Source organism: Chelonia mydas, chromosome 3, assembly GCF_015237465.2.
Source record: "Chelonia mydas isolate rCheMyd1 chromosome 3, rCheMyd1.pri.v2, whole genome shotgun sequence".
Classification (NCBI taxonomy): Eukaryota; Metazoa; Chordata; order Testudines; family Cheloniidae; genus Chelonia; species Chelonia mydas.
Window position 1 is genome coordinate 16,501,484 of NC_057851.1, and position 17,268 is coordinate 16,518,751.

Consider the following 17,268-nt stretch of genomic DNA (forward strand, 5'->3'; position numbering starts at 1 on the left):
AATCAGGGAGTCAGGAGGCCAGGGAGGTCCCGTCCTCCATGTGAGCTGGATTTGCCTGGGTCAGACAGAGTGGGGCCGAGCTAAGGAGAAAGCAGGGGCCCAAGCTGAGCTGAGGAGCAGAGCTGTGCCAGATCAGGAGGGACCAGAAAAGCAGCCCGGAGAGAGCAGACCCTGTCCTGGGAGCAAAGCTGCAGCCCCAAAGCCAGAGGCACAGCCCAGAGAGAGCAGACTTACCCTGGGAGTAGAGCTGCAGCAACCAGAGCCAGAGGAGCTAGAAAAGCAGCCCAGGAAGCAGGTCAGTGCTGGGAGCAGAGTCACAGAAGCAGCCTGTGGAGCAGATCAGACCTGTCCTGGGGGCAGAGCTGCAGCAACCAGAGCCAGAGGGGCCAGAGAAGCAGCCCAGGGAGCTGGAGGCAGAGCAGCAGCAGCAGTGCAGAGACAGAGTGGTGCAGATGGGGCTGGAGCAGTCCGGAGCTGGGTGCGGTGAGCAGCCGGGGAGAGCGAGGGGGACCCTGGGCAGCGGGCCCAGCACAGGGAGACGCCTCAGCCAAGAGGCTCTGCAGGCCAGGCGTGGATCGTAACCCCGACAGGGTGGGGGCGACACTGGGAAGAAGGGTCCTACCACTTAGAGCCTGAGAGCGTGTGGCCACCAGAGCAAGTGTCCAACCAACAGCATCCCTGCAGCACAGCCAGGGCCTGAGCAGGAGGCCTGGGACGTACAAGGAACAGACTGTGAACTGCCCTGACATTCCAGAGACACTGTGATGTTCCCTGCCACAGAGTGGGTTGATGTGTTTCCTTTAACCTTTCCCATTATTCCTTATTCTTTTTAAAATTGTTGATTAAATAACTTGCATTTGCTTTAACTTGTATGTAATGGTCAGTGGGTCAGAGAAGTGCGCGGTGCAGAGAGAGTACCCCGGAGTGGGGACACCCTAGCCCCTGTCCTAGGTGACCACAGCAGGGTTGGGGGTCAAGTCCCCCAGGAATCCTGGGCCCAGCCTTGTTGGGGTTACGAGGACTCTGCCAGACAGGAGAGTGGAAGGGGAGTCCTCAAGGGCAGGGAGGCCACTGGGTAAAGGAAGTGGGAGCGAGGACTCAGTTCCTTTCGCTAGCCCACTTCACCAGGGTAGTGCAGAAGCCAAGAAAGTTCCTCACAATAGCGGGACTATTCCCCCGCTTACTTAATGCACAAGGAGGAACAGAATGCTGCTGACGCTCTCATAGCTGTGCTGGTGCAATGGCCCCAGCATGGCTGACACCAGACACATAGCTAAAAGCATGAGTCTCTGCAGCTTGAGATAAAGAGCCAGATTTCTCAAGCTCACCTCTGTCATAGACCCGGACCAGAGGTTCTCAAACTGTGATGCGTGAGCTCCATTCAGGTGGTCTGCGGATAGTTCCCTCTAAGGTGCGCGCCCTCTTCACACAAGAGAATGAAGGGCTACCCACCTAATTAGGGGAGCCACGCAGACATGGCTCCACTAATTAGGTGCCTGGAACCTGGAGAAGAAGCACATGTAAGGTGAGGTGATGACCTGGGGGGAGTAAGGGAGCGGGGCCAGTGCGGTGAGAAGAATTTGGGACATGCAGGGCTGCGGCAGCCAGAGAAAAAGGTGACTTTCCCCAGCTCCAGGGCTGCAGCTGCCGGGGAGAGACCCCCCTCCTTCCCAGCCCCAGCTCAGGGGCTGCTGTGGCAGAGGTGAGACCCCCCTCCTTCCCAGCCCCAGCTCGGGGGCTGCAGCAGTGGGGGGAGAGAGGGCACCTCCATCGCATTAGAAAGATAAGACTACAGATATTAAAATATGAGTTGTGTGCTTTTAAATGTAGAACAAAAAACGTTTATTATTATTATTAAGGTTTTTTTATATAGCGCTTTTATCCAAGGCACCCTACAATAGTCAGCTAACGGTACAAACAACATTTGGAAAGATCATTAAGTGGTCCACCGAGACCCTCAGCGATTTTCAAGTGTTCTGCGAAAAAAAAGTTTGAGAACCACTGACCCAGACAATCTGTGGATCAGGCACAGAGGGGGACACAAAACCCATAAACCAGTAAGCCTCACAGGCTCAATTTACTTTTGTCACTACAGTTAGGAAATACGTCTTTGAATACACTAAGGCTGTGTCCGCTGGTTCCCTAGACGCCTTCGAGGAGCAGTGGACGCTGTCTGGGGTTCTCTACTCGGTATCCCCCTCTGAATCCCTGATTTTGACTCTCTGACCCTTACTCCTGTCCCTGTTTTCTCATTAGTTGTCCCCTGGAATTGGTTGGAATCTGGGTCTGGTAGTTCCTCCCCTTAGGCTGGGGTGAGGAGCCTTTGGCTGTGGGCAGGCAGATTCCCAATAGGTTCTAGCTGCCTGAATTCTCACACATCTGAGGTCCAGGTTTCTCTTTCCCTACACACTCCCTTCTTAGGAGAACACACTGGAGTCTTTTTGTTCACACTTGCCCCCAGGGTGGTTATCCAACTTCCACCCACAAAAGTTGCATTTCTTGGGTGGGGAACACCCCCGTAGTTCTGTTTCTGCCCATAAGTCTTCACACCAGGAGCAACCCGATGGGCTACTCGCCTAGCTTTTTTCCCCTTTGCTTTGGGGCAGAGCCTGCTGTTGTCCCCCATTTTTCTCCTCATGTAGGGACTCTGGTCTTGAACTGGGGCTGGGGTTCCTCCCACCGTTCTGGTGGCAAGGGTCCCTGTCTGACTTCTATCAACAACCTAGGCGTACTCTTCTCCCCTACATCTTGTTCTGGTCTACCTGTCCCTTTCCCTGGGGAGGTCCTATTTTTGCTCCTTGGTCTAGGGTTTTCTGATTTTTCTGTTTGAAGCCCCTTTTCCTCATTCCCTGTTGCCACTGCTTTTTGCCACAGGGGACCCTGGGACCCCATCTTCCCCTTTTAAGGGAAGGGACTCCAGTCAGTTCCCACCATGACTGGATGAGGTAGCTTATCTATTACCTGGCCCACTCCCATTTGAACTTCCCCTTCATCTCTAGGGGGAATCTCAGCCACTGGGTAGAGTTTCCTTTTCCCATTTATGCACTCCAACTCTAAGCTTCCACCTGGCAACATTCATAAGAATACAAGAACGGCCATACTGGGTCAGACCAAAGGTCCATCTAGCCCAGTATCCTGTCTTCCAACAGTGGCCAATGCCAGGTGCTCCAAAAGGAATGAACAGAACAGGTAATCATCAAGTGATCCATCTCCTGTCACCCATTCCCAGCTCCTGAGGCTAGGGACACCATCCCTGCCCATCTTGGCTAATGGCCATTGATGGACCTATCCTCCGTGGATTTATCTAGCTCTTTTCTGAACCCTGTTATAGTCTTGGCATTCACAACATCCTCTGGCAAGGAGTTCCACAGGTTGACTGTGCATTGTGTGAAGAAATACTTCCTTTTGTTTGTTTTAAACCTGCTGCCTATTTCTTTCATTTGGTGGCCCCTAGTTCTTGTGTTATGAGAAGGAGTAAATAAGACTTCCTTATTTACTTTCTCTCCTCCAGTCATGATTTTATAGACCTCTCTCATAACCCCCCTTAGTTGTCTCTTTTCCAAGCTGAAAAGTCCCAGTCGTATTAATCGCTCCACATACGGCAGCCGTTCCATACGCCTAATAATTTTTGTTGCCCTTTTCTGAACCTTTTCCAAAGTCCAGTATATCTTTTTTGAGATGGGGCGACCACATCTGCACGCTGTATACAAGATGTGGGCGTACCATGGATTTATATAGAGGCAATATGATCTTTTCTATCTTATCTCTCCCTTTCTTAATGATTTCCAACATTCTGTTCGCTTTTTTGACTGCCGCTGCACATTGAGTGGATGTTTTCAGAGAACTATCCACAAGGACTTCACAATCTCTTTCTTGAGTGGTACCAGGTCTTTACCAAATCCCTTCGAGTCCAGTGAGCGTCTTGAGGCAGGGTCCACCAATTCTGCTGCCGCCTCCTGCCCACTCCTACAGGAATGGTTAGCAGTCCCTTTTTTTTGCCTGTCTCCAATAGTCACAGTCCACCTACATTCCATTACCACGCAGTCCCACTTTATAAGCGTCCATCCCCCAAACTGACAACAAACTACTCCCTGGGTCCCTGAAGGAGTTCCCCCTCATCTCCTTTTTCTTTTCAGTCATCCTTGGTGTGGCAAAGTCACCCCTCTTCTCCCCTGACTCTGGTCCTTGAAACAGCCAGACCTCTCTCCTGGGAAAGTCTACTTCCACAAACCCTTCTGAGAGTTTGATCGCTGCCCGTGGCCCCAGACGCAGGTATTTATAGAGAGGCTCTGGAGAAATTGTTGCATTATTATTATTTTGGTCTATATTTTGCCCCTCTTCCCCCCCCGACCCCCCCAACCTCATCACTACAGTGTCTGAGCGCCTCACAATCTTTATTGTATTTATCTTCATACACTCTTGTGAAGTAGGGCACTGCTGTTATCTTCATTGTAATGATGAGAAACTGAGGCACAGAGAGACTAAGTGATTTGCCCAAAATCGTATAGGAAATCTGTGGCAAATCAGGATTTGAATCCAGGTCTCCTACAGCCCAGACTGTTTCTAAACAGCAAAAAAATTAAAGCAACATTTTAAACAGATAACGCCTCCATGTGCAGTCAGTCGCTTTTCTGGCATCTCAAAGAGGCGACATTTCAGTTTAACTTCTGTTTACAAGTATATAGAGTATTGCAGTGTATTGGCTAGTGTGCATCTTCCCCTCTGTCTCCCTTGGGGTTTCATACTGCCTCCCTTCACAATCATCGCTGAGCACTGTCCACAGAAAAATTAATAGCAGCTTTGACCATTGACTTCTACGGAAGAGAACCACTCAACTATGTATTGGACCATGTACTGCTACCAACAATTCTCCCTTCGCTCACATGTTAAGGGTCTGCATTTTAGGAGCAGGAGAAGGAACGTTTTCTCCTGTGGCACCATGATTTCCCAAACAGTCTTTATGCTCAGCATAGCAACAACCATGAAGTCTTAGATGAACATGGATTGGTTCCATGATCTTTTTTCAGATATATACTAATGCCATATAAATAGCTTCCTGCATGAGAACATACACCCTCTTTCCTCCTATTTGAAACCCTTTGGACATCTGTTAACTCACACCAAGAGCCTTGTCTACAAGTAGAGTTGCACCAGTTGAAGATAAGTTGTGATTTTTTAAACTGGTTTAGATAAACCATGCAGAAGGCTGCATGGTCACTCTTATCTCAGTTTAAGAGTGGCTTCAAATCAGTTTAGCTGATTCATAGATTTTTAAGGCCAGAAGGGATCATTATGATCATCTAGTCTGACTCCCTGTATAACACAGGCCACAGAACTGCCCTAAAATAATTCCTAGGGCAGATCTTTTAGAAGAAATACCCAATCTTGATTTTAAAATAGTCAGTAATGGAGCATCCACCATAACCCTTGGTAAACTGTTCCAATGGTTAATTACCTTCACTGTCAAAAAAGTATGCCTTTATTTCCAATCTGAAGCGCGTTTGTCGTAGACTTAAGCTAACCTGATTTCAGACCCTCAGACCAATTTACGTGTTCATGCTGAGAGTGTTATAGCAATTTAGTTACATTGGTTTAGATTAAATCAGTGCACAAACCATAATCGGCATGGCCCCTCTCCTGTAGCTCAAATAGAAGTTATGTGTTTGATGCAGGAATCACTGGGTGAAATCCTATACAGGAGGTCAGACCAGATGATCAGAATAGTCCCTTCTAGCCTTAAAATCCATTAAGCCCACACAAGGCACACAACACCAGAAGTTCAGTGAGGCTGGTTTGGTGTGGAAGGGGACAGTGTGGATGGGGACAAACTGGGTTTTAAGAGAAAAAGTCCTTCAGCCCCTGTAGAGACCTAGGTTAGAGCACTGCGGGGTGGTAAGGAGGAAGGCAAGGGGCTTAGCTGGTTTTGTCTGAGGTTGTTTGTTTGCCCATTGTAGCGAAGGCCAGAAGTACAAACCCTCCTCCCCAAATTACACAGCTGTGTTAGAGCCATTGAGAACAAAACGTCGTGTACCTTTCCCTTGCATTAACAGACGGCTTCCGTTCACTGCCCAGTTTTCAACACGCTTGGATAATGGACCTCCCCCTGACCTGACTGAACCCATTCACTTCTCCAAACCCAATATCTAAGTCTACTTAAATGCCATTCAGAAGCTGTTAGCTTGTCAATTTCTGTGATAATTTGGTGAATGGACTTGTCAAACAAATTGCCATTATTACGGGCTGATTAAATGCAAGCAGGGGGAGGAGGCTCTTCTCCTACCACTGCTAGCCCCCCACCCCCATCAGCTCAGACAAACACAACGAGCCAATTAGGAGGTAGGTGACAAAGGCAGCTCACAATTTAAGCCAGCCCTGCTTAAACAAAAAGCACGCTGGCAGCCTTTAAACCTAGGGAAATTTCTTCAAGGGACGTTCACAAAAGCTGCAGAGCAGTTAGCCAGCACGCAGGATCCAGGCGAGGCGTTATTAGCAAACATTTCTATTGTGTGGGCCTCAGGTTGGGGCCGCATTGTACTTGGTGCTGTAGAGCCATAATCAATGAAAGTTCCTGCCCCAGAGAACTGCTATGACAGATATAGGTGTGATGGCCTACAGCAGGGTTGAACCAGGGACCTCCAAAGCTAAAAACATCAGCTACTATAGTTTGAGCTAAAGAGCTCTGGAGCTGGGGGCTGTAACAGACTCGTGTCCTCGGTGGAGGACCTGTAACATACCCACACCAGTGGGGTACATAGACTGCAGCTCTTGGCAAAGCTTTCAACTGGTGCATTTTAAGTCAGCACTAAGGGCCACATTTAGTCCCATTCTCATCTGTCCAGCACCACAAGTGAGTGAGGAGCAGAACAGTACACAGAACTGGCAACGCTGCATGCCCCAAGGAACCTGCATGTTAAGGCCTAGTCTTCCCAGTTCCAGCCCCCTCTGTAGCTGCAGTGGTATAACCCCTAGCAGGCAGGGTAAACAAGGAGAAGGCATGATTTACACCCTTCAGCTTACCCCAGTTCCAAACTCTGTCAGCACAAGCAAAGCTGCTATTTGTCTGCACTAGGGGCTTCTGTCAGTGCAGCTGCATGGATGGCTGAAACCGGGGCAAATCCCCAGTGCGGAGAAGGCACGAGGCACTCTGATGGGTGCAGATACAAGTGATACACACAGATGGCAGGATACACTAGGAAATCCAAAGGTGAGGATGACTTGAAGGCTGCCCCTCACCCCCAGCTGATTTAGGACCTTCAATGAGCTGCACTCTGGCCAACTGCTATTCTTGAGCGGATCCACATCGACTTAAATGGGGCTGCACCTAGGTTCACACAGAAAGGATCAGGGCTTGGAACGAGCGCTGGACTTGGCCCTGAAGAGGTTACTTTCCTCTCCACAAATCCTACTGACACTAATAGGATTTCATTTAGAACATCGTGAGCTCATTCCCTAAGCCTCTGGGTGAATTCACAGCAGGAATTTGTACAGCATCCGGCAAAGTGGGGCCCTACTGCTAATGGGTGCCTCCAAGTGCTACTGTAAATGTCCAGCAAGTCAGCTTACACATAAGTCCAAAGGGCAGAGCGTGTTTTGTTTTGACAGCAAAACTCACTGCAAGGGTGGAAGATGGATGAGCTTGATTGCCTATCTGGGACTGCTAGTAGCAAATATCTCCAACAGCTGGAGACGGGGCACTAGGTGGAGAGGGCTCCGAGTTACTAGAATGAATTCTTTCCCCAGTTCTGGCTGGTGGGTCTTGCCCACATGCTCAGGGTACAACTGATCGCCATATTTGGGGATAGGAAGGAATTTTTCCCCAGGTCAGATTCATAGATATTAAGGTCAGAAGGGACCATTATGATCATCTAGTCTGACCTCCTGCACAACGCAGGCCACAGAATCTCACCCACCCACTCCTGTGATAAACCTCACCTAAGTCCTCAAATCATGGTTTAAAGACTTCAAGGTGCAGAGAATTCTCCAGCAAGTGACCCATGCCCCATGCTACAGAGGAAGGCGAAAACCCCCCAGGGCCTCTTCCAATCTGCCCTGGAGGAAAATTTCTTCCCGACCCCAAATATGGCAATCAGCTGAACGCTGAGCATATGGGCAAGATTCACCAGCCAGATACCTAGGAAAGAATTCTCTGTAGTAACTCAGATCCCACCCCATCTAACATCCCAGAGACCCATGGCAGAGACCCTGTCAGGGTTTCACCTTCCTCTGCAGCGTGGAGCACAGGTCACTTGTAGGTTTAAACTAGAGTAAATGGTGGATTCTCTGTAACTTGAGGTCTTGAAATCATGATATCAGGACTTCAGTAACTCAGCCAGAAGTTAGGGGGTCTATTACAGGAGTGCGTGGGTGAGGTTCTGTGGCCTGCGATGTGTAAGAGGTCAGACTAGATAATCACAGTGGACTCTTATGGCCTTAAAGCCTATAAGTCTAAAACAAATTAGAAGTTTTTAGAATAGCAAGAATCAACAGGTAAGTGTGCACAGGGATTTCATCTGGCTGTGTATTAATCCTGTGGGTCTTGAGGTTAATGTACAGAGACCCAGGAGATCAGCATTCTAGTCCTGGCTTTGCTACAGACTTCAGATGCGACTTTGGACCCCAAAATCTCTGTGCCTCAGTGACCCCATTTGTTAAATGAGGATAATATGCCTCTACTTCCCAGGGTTCATTAATGTTTGTAAAACCCTTTGAGGTCTTTAGCTGGGATGGGCTCCAGAAGTGCAACGTATTCGGATTACATATGAAGACTAGAGAGGATACAACGTGCAGATAAGAAAAGCTACTCTTGCTACTGCATACTTGGGTATTTGTTCATAGCTCTTTTCTTTCTGGAAGAGGATGGAGACGCAACCGTCACTGAAGGCTTCAATGCACAAATGCGAAAGTGTGGAGAGTTTGGTTCCCTAATGACCATCTAGAACCACAGGGTCCTCAGCATTAGGTCCACTGAACAGAAGCATGATGTGGCAAATCACACAATTTAGTGCAAACACTCAGATCAGTCAAGGCAGCGGCTCATGCCTTATTAGCAGAAGTGGCTGCAGAATGCCTGGTTACCCTCCCACACACACACAGCCAGCTGCTTAAAGAACTATAACAAAAACCTTCCAAACTCTTCACATAGTTCAAATATTTCACATAAAAGGAATTTTTATTCTTACATCTCAGATTACAAGAGCCCCTAACATGACACATGCTTAATTTGTCCCCCCCCCCCCTTTTTTTTTTAAAAAAAACATGCAAGCTGCTCTGGCATTGGGACTGCAGTGGAAATCTGAGGCAGCATGGTCTAGGGTAGGGTCAAGACACCAGTGTTCTATTCCCAGCTCTGCCACCAACGTACTCACATGACCTAGAGCAGGGGTAGGCAACCTAGGGCACGCATGCCAAAGGCGGCATGCAAGCTGATTTTCAGTGGCATTCACACTGCCCGGGTCCTGGCCGCTGGTCCAGGGGGCTCTGCATTTTAATTTAAATTTTAAATGAAGCTTCTTAAACATTTTAAAAATCTTATTTACTTTACATACAATAGTTTAGTTATATATTATAGACTTATAGAAAGAGACCTTCTAAAAATGTTAAAATGTATTACTGGCACGCAAAACCTTAAATTAGAGTGAATAAATGAAAACTCGGCACACCTGAAAGGTTGCTGACCCCTGACCTAGAGCAAGTCACTCAATCTCTCTGGGCCTCTGCTTCCCTTCCCATCGTCTATCTATTTATATTTCTCTTCAGGCAGGCACTATCTGTCACTGTACAGCTCCTACCACAATGGGGCCCTTGGTCTCAGTCGGGTGCTGGAACAATTTTTATAGTGGGGGAGCTGAGAGCCATTGAACCAAACTGTAAACCCGGTATATAATGGAAACCACTTCAAGTCAGAGGGTGCAGCAGCAGCCCCAGCACCTCTAGTTCCAACACTTATAGTCAGGGCCTTTAGTTCCTACAGCAATACTTGCAGTGCTAATGCAGACCACGTTCTGCCATGGTGTGTTTTGCCTATGCAGGGACTACAGATTTGGATCCTCAATAACCATTTTTCCTTGAAACAGCACTACTTGTGAGTGCCTGCTTTCCCCGTGGGGGATGCTGCTCTACACACACAAGGAGACCTGCATCTGAGTCCCCGTCCTGCTCTCACCTTCCCCAAACGGCCAGCGGTTGGAATTGCTAAGGAAGCCCCTGGTAGGAACGGGAGGGTGTGTGCCACACCCTCCTGCTGCTCGGCAGTAACAGTGATAGATCATAAAGGAGCATTAATGGACTCAAATGTGAGTCCAGTTCAGCCCTACCCAGCCAGGACAAAGGTGGCTATAACACAGGTTTTCAAAGGGCGAGGGCAGAGCCGGTACATGGCATAAGCAGAGTAAGCAATTACTTAGGCCCCAAGCAGCTCAAGGGGACCACCTGTTCGCTTTTTATTATAAGAACTTGTGTGTTTTAGTATTGCGGGGGGTAGGGGTGGAAAATGTTCCTGTTTTGGGCCCCCAATGGCTAACGCTGCAAGCAGGTGATGGCTGCAAGCAGGAGATAATGCAGAGAGAATAAAAAGCCATTGAGCCCATGGGGACAGACATTGTGATCATGTTGGACTTCCACTCGGGGACAGATCCCTTGTCCCTACAGCTGGTGAAATTCAGACAAGGACCTTGGGTGGAGGGAAGAACCTGGAGCTGGCTGTCCTGCTTTGCCAGTGACCTTTGCCTCCTAAGCCCCAGGGCAGCCCTTTATAGCCCCACCAGAGAGGGGTCTGTGTGCTCTGCTCTCCTGGCCATGACAACTGTGGTCAAACAGCAAGAGACCAAACATACATTCAGATCTCTTTGCAGGAGGGTCCAGCTTCTCTTTCCAGGAAATCAATAATTTCCCGTTCTGGATGATGGCAAACAATCTACATATCTGATTTGCCTTAATAATACTTCACGGGCAACCGCAGCAGATATGGGGTGTCCACCTGTGCATGTTTTCTTACTGTGCAAGAATGAGCATTTTATACCAGTTCTGAGCCAGTGTCCCTCTACGGAGATGCACCACATCTGTCCCAAACTTTGGTGGTATGTCAACTGGGCTGTCCCATCAAGGATTGTGGCAATATGATAAAAGTGTTATTAGTATTTATCTCTGTAAAAATCATTGCAGCTGGGAAGGTAGGTAAGTGGTAGGTATTGTTAGGAGGAATATTGTAGTTTTATCTAGTACCTTTCATTTAGAGGATACCAAAACACTTAATACACAAATCAGTATTATGGTAGCACCCACAAAGTGGTAGGCTCTGTACATACCTAGAGTGAGACTTGTTCCCCGTTCCATAGCCCACAGTGTGAGAAAACTGGTGACAAAGGCCCCACAATCAACGTTTCAACGCAGCATCCAACCGACCTGCAGCGCAGCAAGTGGGTAAGAGAAGGGAGACTTTGGACAAGGACAACAACAGGTGCCATGGACCTCACTGAAAACTTCCACAATCATTAGACTTCATGGAAATGCCAAAGCACAGAGTTTCCTTGGTGGGATTTGAATCAGCGGTTGAAAGAAAGCTAGGTATTGCCAAGCTAATACTTAGACCACTGACCTATCCCCTCCTTTTTAATGGAGCGCACTGTAGTTTTGAATTCATTGGTACCCCGTAGGACATGATTTTGCTACCACTGACTTTCTTATACCTGCTTTTAAAGTGGTAGCATCCTTCTAAGCCAGCATCCCCACACTCTATTGAATTGGTTTTCTTTTTCTGGTTGGGCTGCTAACATTCACTTTGTGCCTACCCTTACTGCTGGCCCAACTGACATTTATGCTAGTGCCTTAAGATCACAATGTACATCATTATGCTCTTGCCAGTAAGGCTGGCTGGGATGTGAAGTGTCTATATTTTAGTAGGATCAATACTTTCTGCACAGGAACTGAAATATAAAAGGCAATTTCAACAGTTGTTCCTAAGTAGCCCACCCCACACACATCCACTCTGCACCAGCTTGCTTTGAATGATGGATACAGAGAAAGCTCAGTGCTAAAGAAACTTTAAAGAGAACAAAACTACTATAAATTGGAAGTGCCTCAGCTCTTTCCATTCACAGGCAGATCTGCTTTGAATGGCAGCCACAGAATTGATCGGCCCCCAAAAGAGACGGAATCACAGGCACGTCAGCCCCTTCAATACACTTTAAGTAAAAGACTTAAACCCACCATATTCTAGTCCCCAACTGAAACTCCACAATAAACACCTTTATAACACAAATCCCTCTGCAACATGCAAAGGCACTGGCTCCCAAGAACCAAGCTGTAATGTTGTGGTGTATTGAAACTGCAATTGTGTACTTCAGTCTAAATCTTTTGATGACAGTTCTTACTAATGACATTTTTCCACCAACAAACTATAATAGGCAGCTCTCCTCCACTAAAAAGTTTTAAAACATTCTTTATAAGGAGTATCCTGAACTGTTCTTAGCTCTAAGAAATACACAAGTGCATTCAGAATTTGATCAGATATTCTGGAGTCAATATTGCCCCATCACTAATGAGCTGACTGATTACTCCTAATCTCATGCAAAATTAGATCTACATTATTGTTTTATAGGCTGGAGTTGCTTTGACACATCTCACAGCCACAAGAGCAGCAGAAATCTAATTTTAATGTGACTATTACAGCTGTATATAATAGTCATAAAACATATAGCATTTCACATCTTTAAAGTGCAGTACATGTAACTACTGTGAAAGTTTCATGATATATGCTGTGGAAAACAATGTGAAACTGATAAAGATGTCTTTAGAAGTGAGTACCAGTAATTTTTGAGCATTGTACAAGTAAACATAGGGTCAGATTCCAATCCATGTACACAGCTAGTAGCATCTAACTCTTAGTATTCCTATGGACTGCAATGAACTATTTGCTGATTAAAGGTACTATTTAACATGAGCAAAGATGTCAGAATCTAGTCCATAATAAAATATCTTGATCCTACTGTATTAGTTTTAACTTGTGTCCAGAAACTTCCCAGCCCTGTAACCTAACTCTTTTCCACCCTCTCACACATACATATTTCCATCCAACACCACAAACTTAGGAAAGTTTACATAATTCCCTTCCCCGCATTTCTTGAAGTTATTCAGAAATATCTCTACTGAAATATTTTAGCTGGGGTTGCTAAGAAAGTTTAAATAATTGAAATCCTCTTAATGAAGATCTGCTTCATCATATTTTAAAAGAATTAAAAATTGCTCTCATTATAACTATTTCAGACCCGTTTGGATCCACTTTTCTTGGGTTGTTCTTGAAGAATATCTATTACAAATTCTCACTTATAATCAATACACTTCAAAGGATTAGAACTTCACTCCTACCTGAGAAGTCTGAGGAAGTCTTAGCAAAGTTGCTGAGAGCTGTCAAGCACATTACTCCTAAGAGAAAGGTAGAAGTGGGAGACACATCTGGGCAGTTCATCCTTAAATATCCTCAACTGCTTGTTTTCTTCCAGAGAAAATAAATCTCTTTCTCCACCCAGCCTGATACTCCTCATTGCAGAGAGATCACTACTAGTCCCCTGGCTTGTGAATGATCACAGCAACCAGCCAGGAAGCAAAAGCACTCACTGAACACACATCGCTGGGAGTGAGTGAATGGATCCCAGAGTGAGTGAAACTGACGAATGAGACAGACCTACCTGGGCCTTGGCTGCATTCCCAGGGTCCTAAAGACCACCCTTCAAACTCCAGTATCAGAGGAGTAGCCGTGTTAGTCTGGATCTGTGAAAGCGGCAAAGAGTCCGGTGGCACCTTATAGACTAACAGACGTATTGGAGCACAAGCTTTTGTGGGTGAATACCCACTTCTTCAGATGCATGTAGTGGAAGTTTCCAGAGGCAGGTATAAATATGCAAGCAAGAATCAGGCTAGGGATAACAAGGTTAGTTCAATCAGGGAGGATGAGGCCCTATTAGGCAAGGATGAGCAGTGGAGAGGTTTATGTTGTATGAAGTCCCCAGTGTGATTCTGGGAAAAACCCAGTTGATTTTACTGTATAGTTTGAAATCCTCTCCCTCACATACACAGAACCATGGCAAGAGTTTTCAAGCTTGGGAGCATTTAAATCCATACTGATACATCTAAGTAAGTAGCCTGATTTTCAGAGGCACTGAGCACTCCTCCCCTCCAAAAGAATCCATCAGTTCCATACTATTCCCCAGCCCCTGAAAACGCAACAGAACTGCCATTCAGGGCAAAAGCAGCAGCCTCCTCTTCTTGCACCGCTGGAGCTGTTGATGTGGTTTCTAGGTGGTGCATATTCCCTTGTTCAGGCTACAGTTGCTGGTTCAGATGCAAGACAGTAGCAATCTCAGCTGCCTTAACCTCAGCAACGTGTGACCTACACAGGCCAGACTCAGAAAAGAACAGAGAATTTTAACAGGCAGAGCCAGCATTGGCATTTTTTAGTGCTTACAAATTGTTTTCCCCCCCAATCTCTTCAGACTCAAATATAGCAGATTCCACAGTGCAGAAAGCCAGCCTTAGGATCGGGGTGGGGGAGGGAGAGCAGGAGGGGAATTGGTTAGTAGTGAGATGATGCTCAGGGGTACACCCAAACCCCACAGACTCAATTGACTGAAGTGTGTGTGGGCATGCAGGGACCACCAAAACTCCTGCCCAAGGAGAGCTCAGCTGCTTGTTCCTCTCAGCCTTAGCAGTCAATTTCCACTTCCAACGCTAGCTACCTTCACAAGGAAAAAAAAAACTAGCAAGATAATTTTCATTTTAAATGAAAGCTGAACTCCTCCTGTTAAGGAGCCCTCCTGAGTCCCTTCCAGCTCATCAGTGATTGGAGCTCTGGATGATCAATGTCTCTGAAAACCAGGCCACTTAATCTTTGATCCTGCAAATGCATTAACCTTGGATTTCAATGAAGCCTACTCACCTGTGTAAAGCTAAGCAATTATGTCAATGTTTGGAGGATTGGGACCCATGTGAGTAAAGTTACAAGAATGAAGCCCAGGTTTCAGGCTCAGGCCCTAAGTCCATGGCAGATTTTTTTTCCCCCCGCTAAAAAAACCCACTACTTATTTCTCTTTTTAAAAAAGGAAGCCTGCATCAAACAATGTATCTAAGTGAAAACCACATGTGGTTCATGCTTATATCTCAAGCCCAGCCTCTGGAATTAGGCCAAATTTTCCAGAAACATTCCCCTTTCAACTGACAGCAAGCATAATAAGTTTTACCCCAAAGGATAATTTTTTTTTCAAGAGTGGATACACACCCAACAAAGGTCTCATGATATAAGTGAGCAGGCAGAATACTGTGGACTCTATACAGATGGACTCCTGCACCCATGCAGATCCTCAGTGATTTTGTGGAGGGTCCATCCATGTGAAACTCCTGGCAGGATCAGGCCCCCAACAATTGACATTCCTCTGGCTCCCTCACTACACTTTATTTCTCCTCTAACTTTAATCCCAGATGCTGGTAAATTTGCCATAGCTTCACAGGGTTTAAAGAAGAGAGGTTATTATCTATGGCACAATAGGCTACTAAGAGCTACATGTGATTTCTGTCTCTATTGTTCTTGCTAAAATGGATACGTATCACTGTAGCTTATAGGTATGAGATAATCTGCACTTATTTCTAGATATAGTTCATTATGATCACCATATTCTATGCTGCTTACCAGGCAGGACAAATAAGCAGTAATAGGACCTCTAGAAACTTACCAGCAGTTCATATAATGTTTGGGAAAGTGAAACACTCTGGCGGTATTTGCCTGAAGCCGCCCACCCTGTTAGCTGGTGTTGATCTTCCTGATTAATAGTTAAGTGGGTCTGTTGAGTCAGTGATATAATGGAGATGAGAGAGACTCTGGTGACAAAGGACTGAGAGGTCCGGAGTCAGGACCCTCAAGAGCAGCTAAACGTAGGGAGCAGTTTTGAGCTGACTTTTACGTCATTGTTAATAATGTTGAGCCCCAGGAAGGGGGTAAGTTTTTAGTGTCTTTATAGTGTGTGGGCTTTGGTTTTGAGCAGGTTTGGAAAGACCCCACATAGACAGAAATAACTCTCCAGAAAGAAACGATATATCAGTCTCTTAGAACTGGACAATTCTGTTTAAACTTATCTCCATAAATGCCCTTATCCTTAGGGCATATGGGAGCATCAGCTGTGAGTTTCAAACTGAAAATGGCCACCTGTCCCAAATGCAGCAGAGACAAAGGATTATTCCTTCGTTGCTTATGGTCCCAAAGGATAAATATTAATCGGTGGATTGGTGCAAATCTGTAACTCCCTCTTAAAAGCAACAGACCCTGAAATTTGTCCATCCCTCCAAATATGCTTCCCAGGGGATATACCAACATGCATTATGTGTCTTGTTTGTGGGCTGGAAACATATATGATCATACAAATTTAGAGGTGGCAAAGCCTAATGGAGCCCATGCCCCACCGAGGCAGCATACAATCACCCACCAGAGGGTATAATCATATATTAAACTGACATGGCTCTTGATCTCGACCAACAGGACTGACTGTTTGCCCACTCCATAGGATTACTATGGGGTATGACGAATGGTATCCATGAAGCTGTTATGTTGGGAACTATTTAAATGTACATGCTCCATTCTAGAATATGCAGAATCCTGTAATCAGTCTAGGTTTTGAGACGATGCTCATCCCTTTATTGTTTGTACTAAACCTTAGGCCCATGTCTGTCAGAGACTGTTATGTATTTGGACAATCCGAGAAGTTCATAGTGCCTGATTATACATAAATATACAGGATGTATTGGGCCTGATTTCCAGAGAGGACTGAATCCAGAGAGGACCTCCCATCTCCAGCTGAAGTCAATGTGGGCAGTGGATAGGGTGACCAGATAGCAAATGTGAAAAATCGGGATAAGGTATGTGTGTGGAGGGGAGGGGGTAATAGGCTCCTATATAAGACAAAGCCCCAAATATCGGGACTGTCCCTATAAAATCTGGATATCTGGTCACCTTAGCTGGTGCTCAACAACTCAGAAAAATCAGACCCACTGGCCCAGATCCTCAAATGTGTTTAGTCACTTAACTCCCAGGAGTGATTTCAACAGGAATTAGGTGCCTAAATAGCATTAAAGATCTAGACCATTATGCCTAACCATTTTTTTCTCCACAATTATCCTTTTATATTATGTTTGTTTTTCTTTCCAGAAACAGTTTCCTTCTTTACTTGTATCTTGCATTGAATTCACTCTCCTATAATATGACCACTGTTTAGCTGTATATTTGTTTTG

The 17,268-nt window shown here is 46.1% G+C and overlaps 1 protein-coding gene across 1 annotated transcript in view; it reads right to left on the bottom strand.

Annotated features, from left to right (window-relative positions):
• EVA1A (eva-1 homolog A, regulator of programmed cell death) overlaps window positions 1-13,526 on the bottom strand; it is a 303,636-nt gene extending 290,110 nt beyond the window's left edge. Inside the window, exon 1 of the mRNA XM_043542176.1 lies at window positions 13,363-13,526. Within this exon, the coding sequence (XP_043398111.1) occupies window positions 13,363-13,462 (100 nt within the window). The 5' untranslated portion in view covers window positions 13,463-13,526. The remainder of the gene's footprint in view (window positions 1-13,362) is intronic.
• Window positions 13,527-17,268: the final 3,742 nt, after the last annotated feature.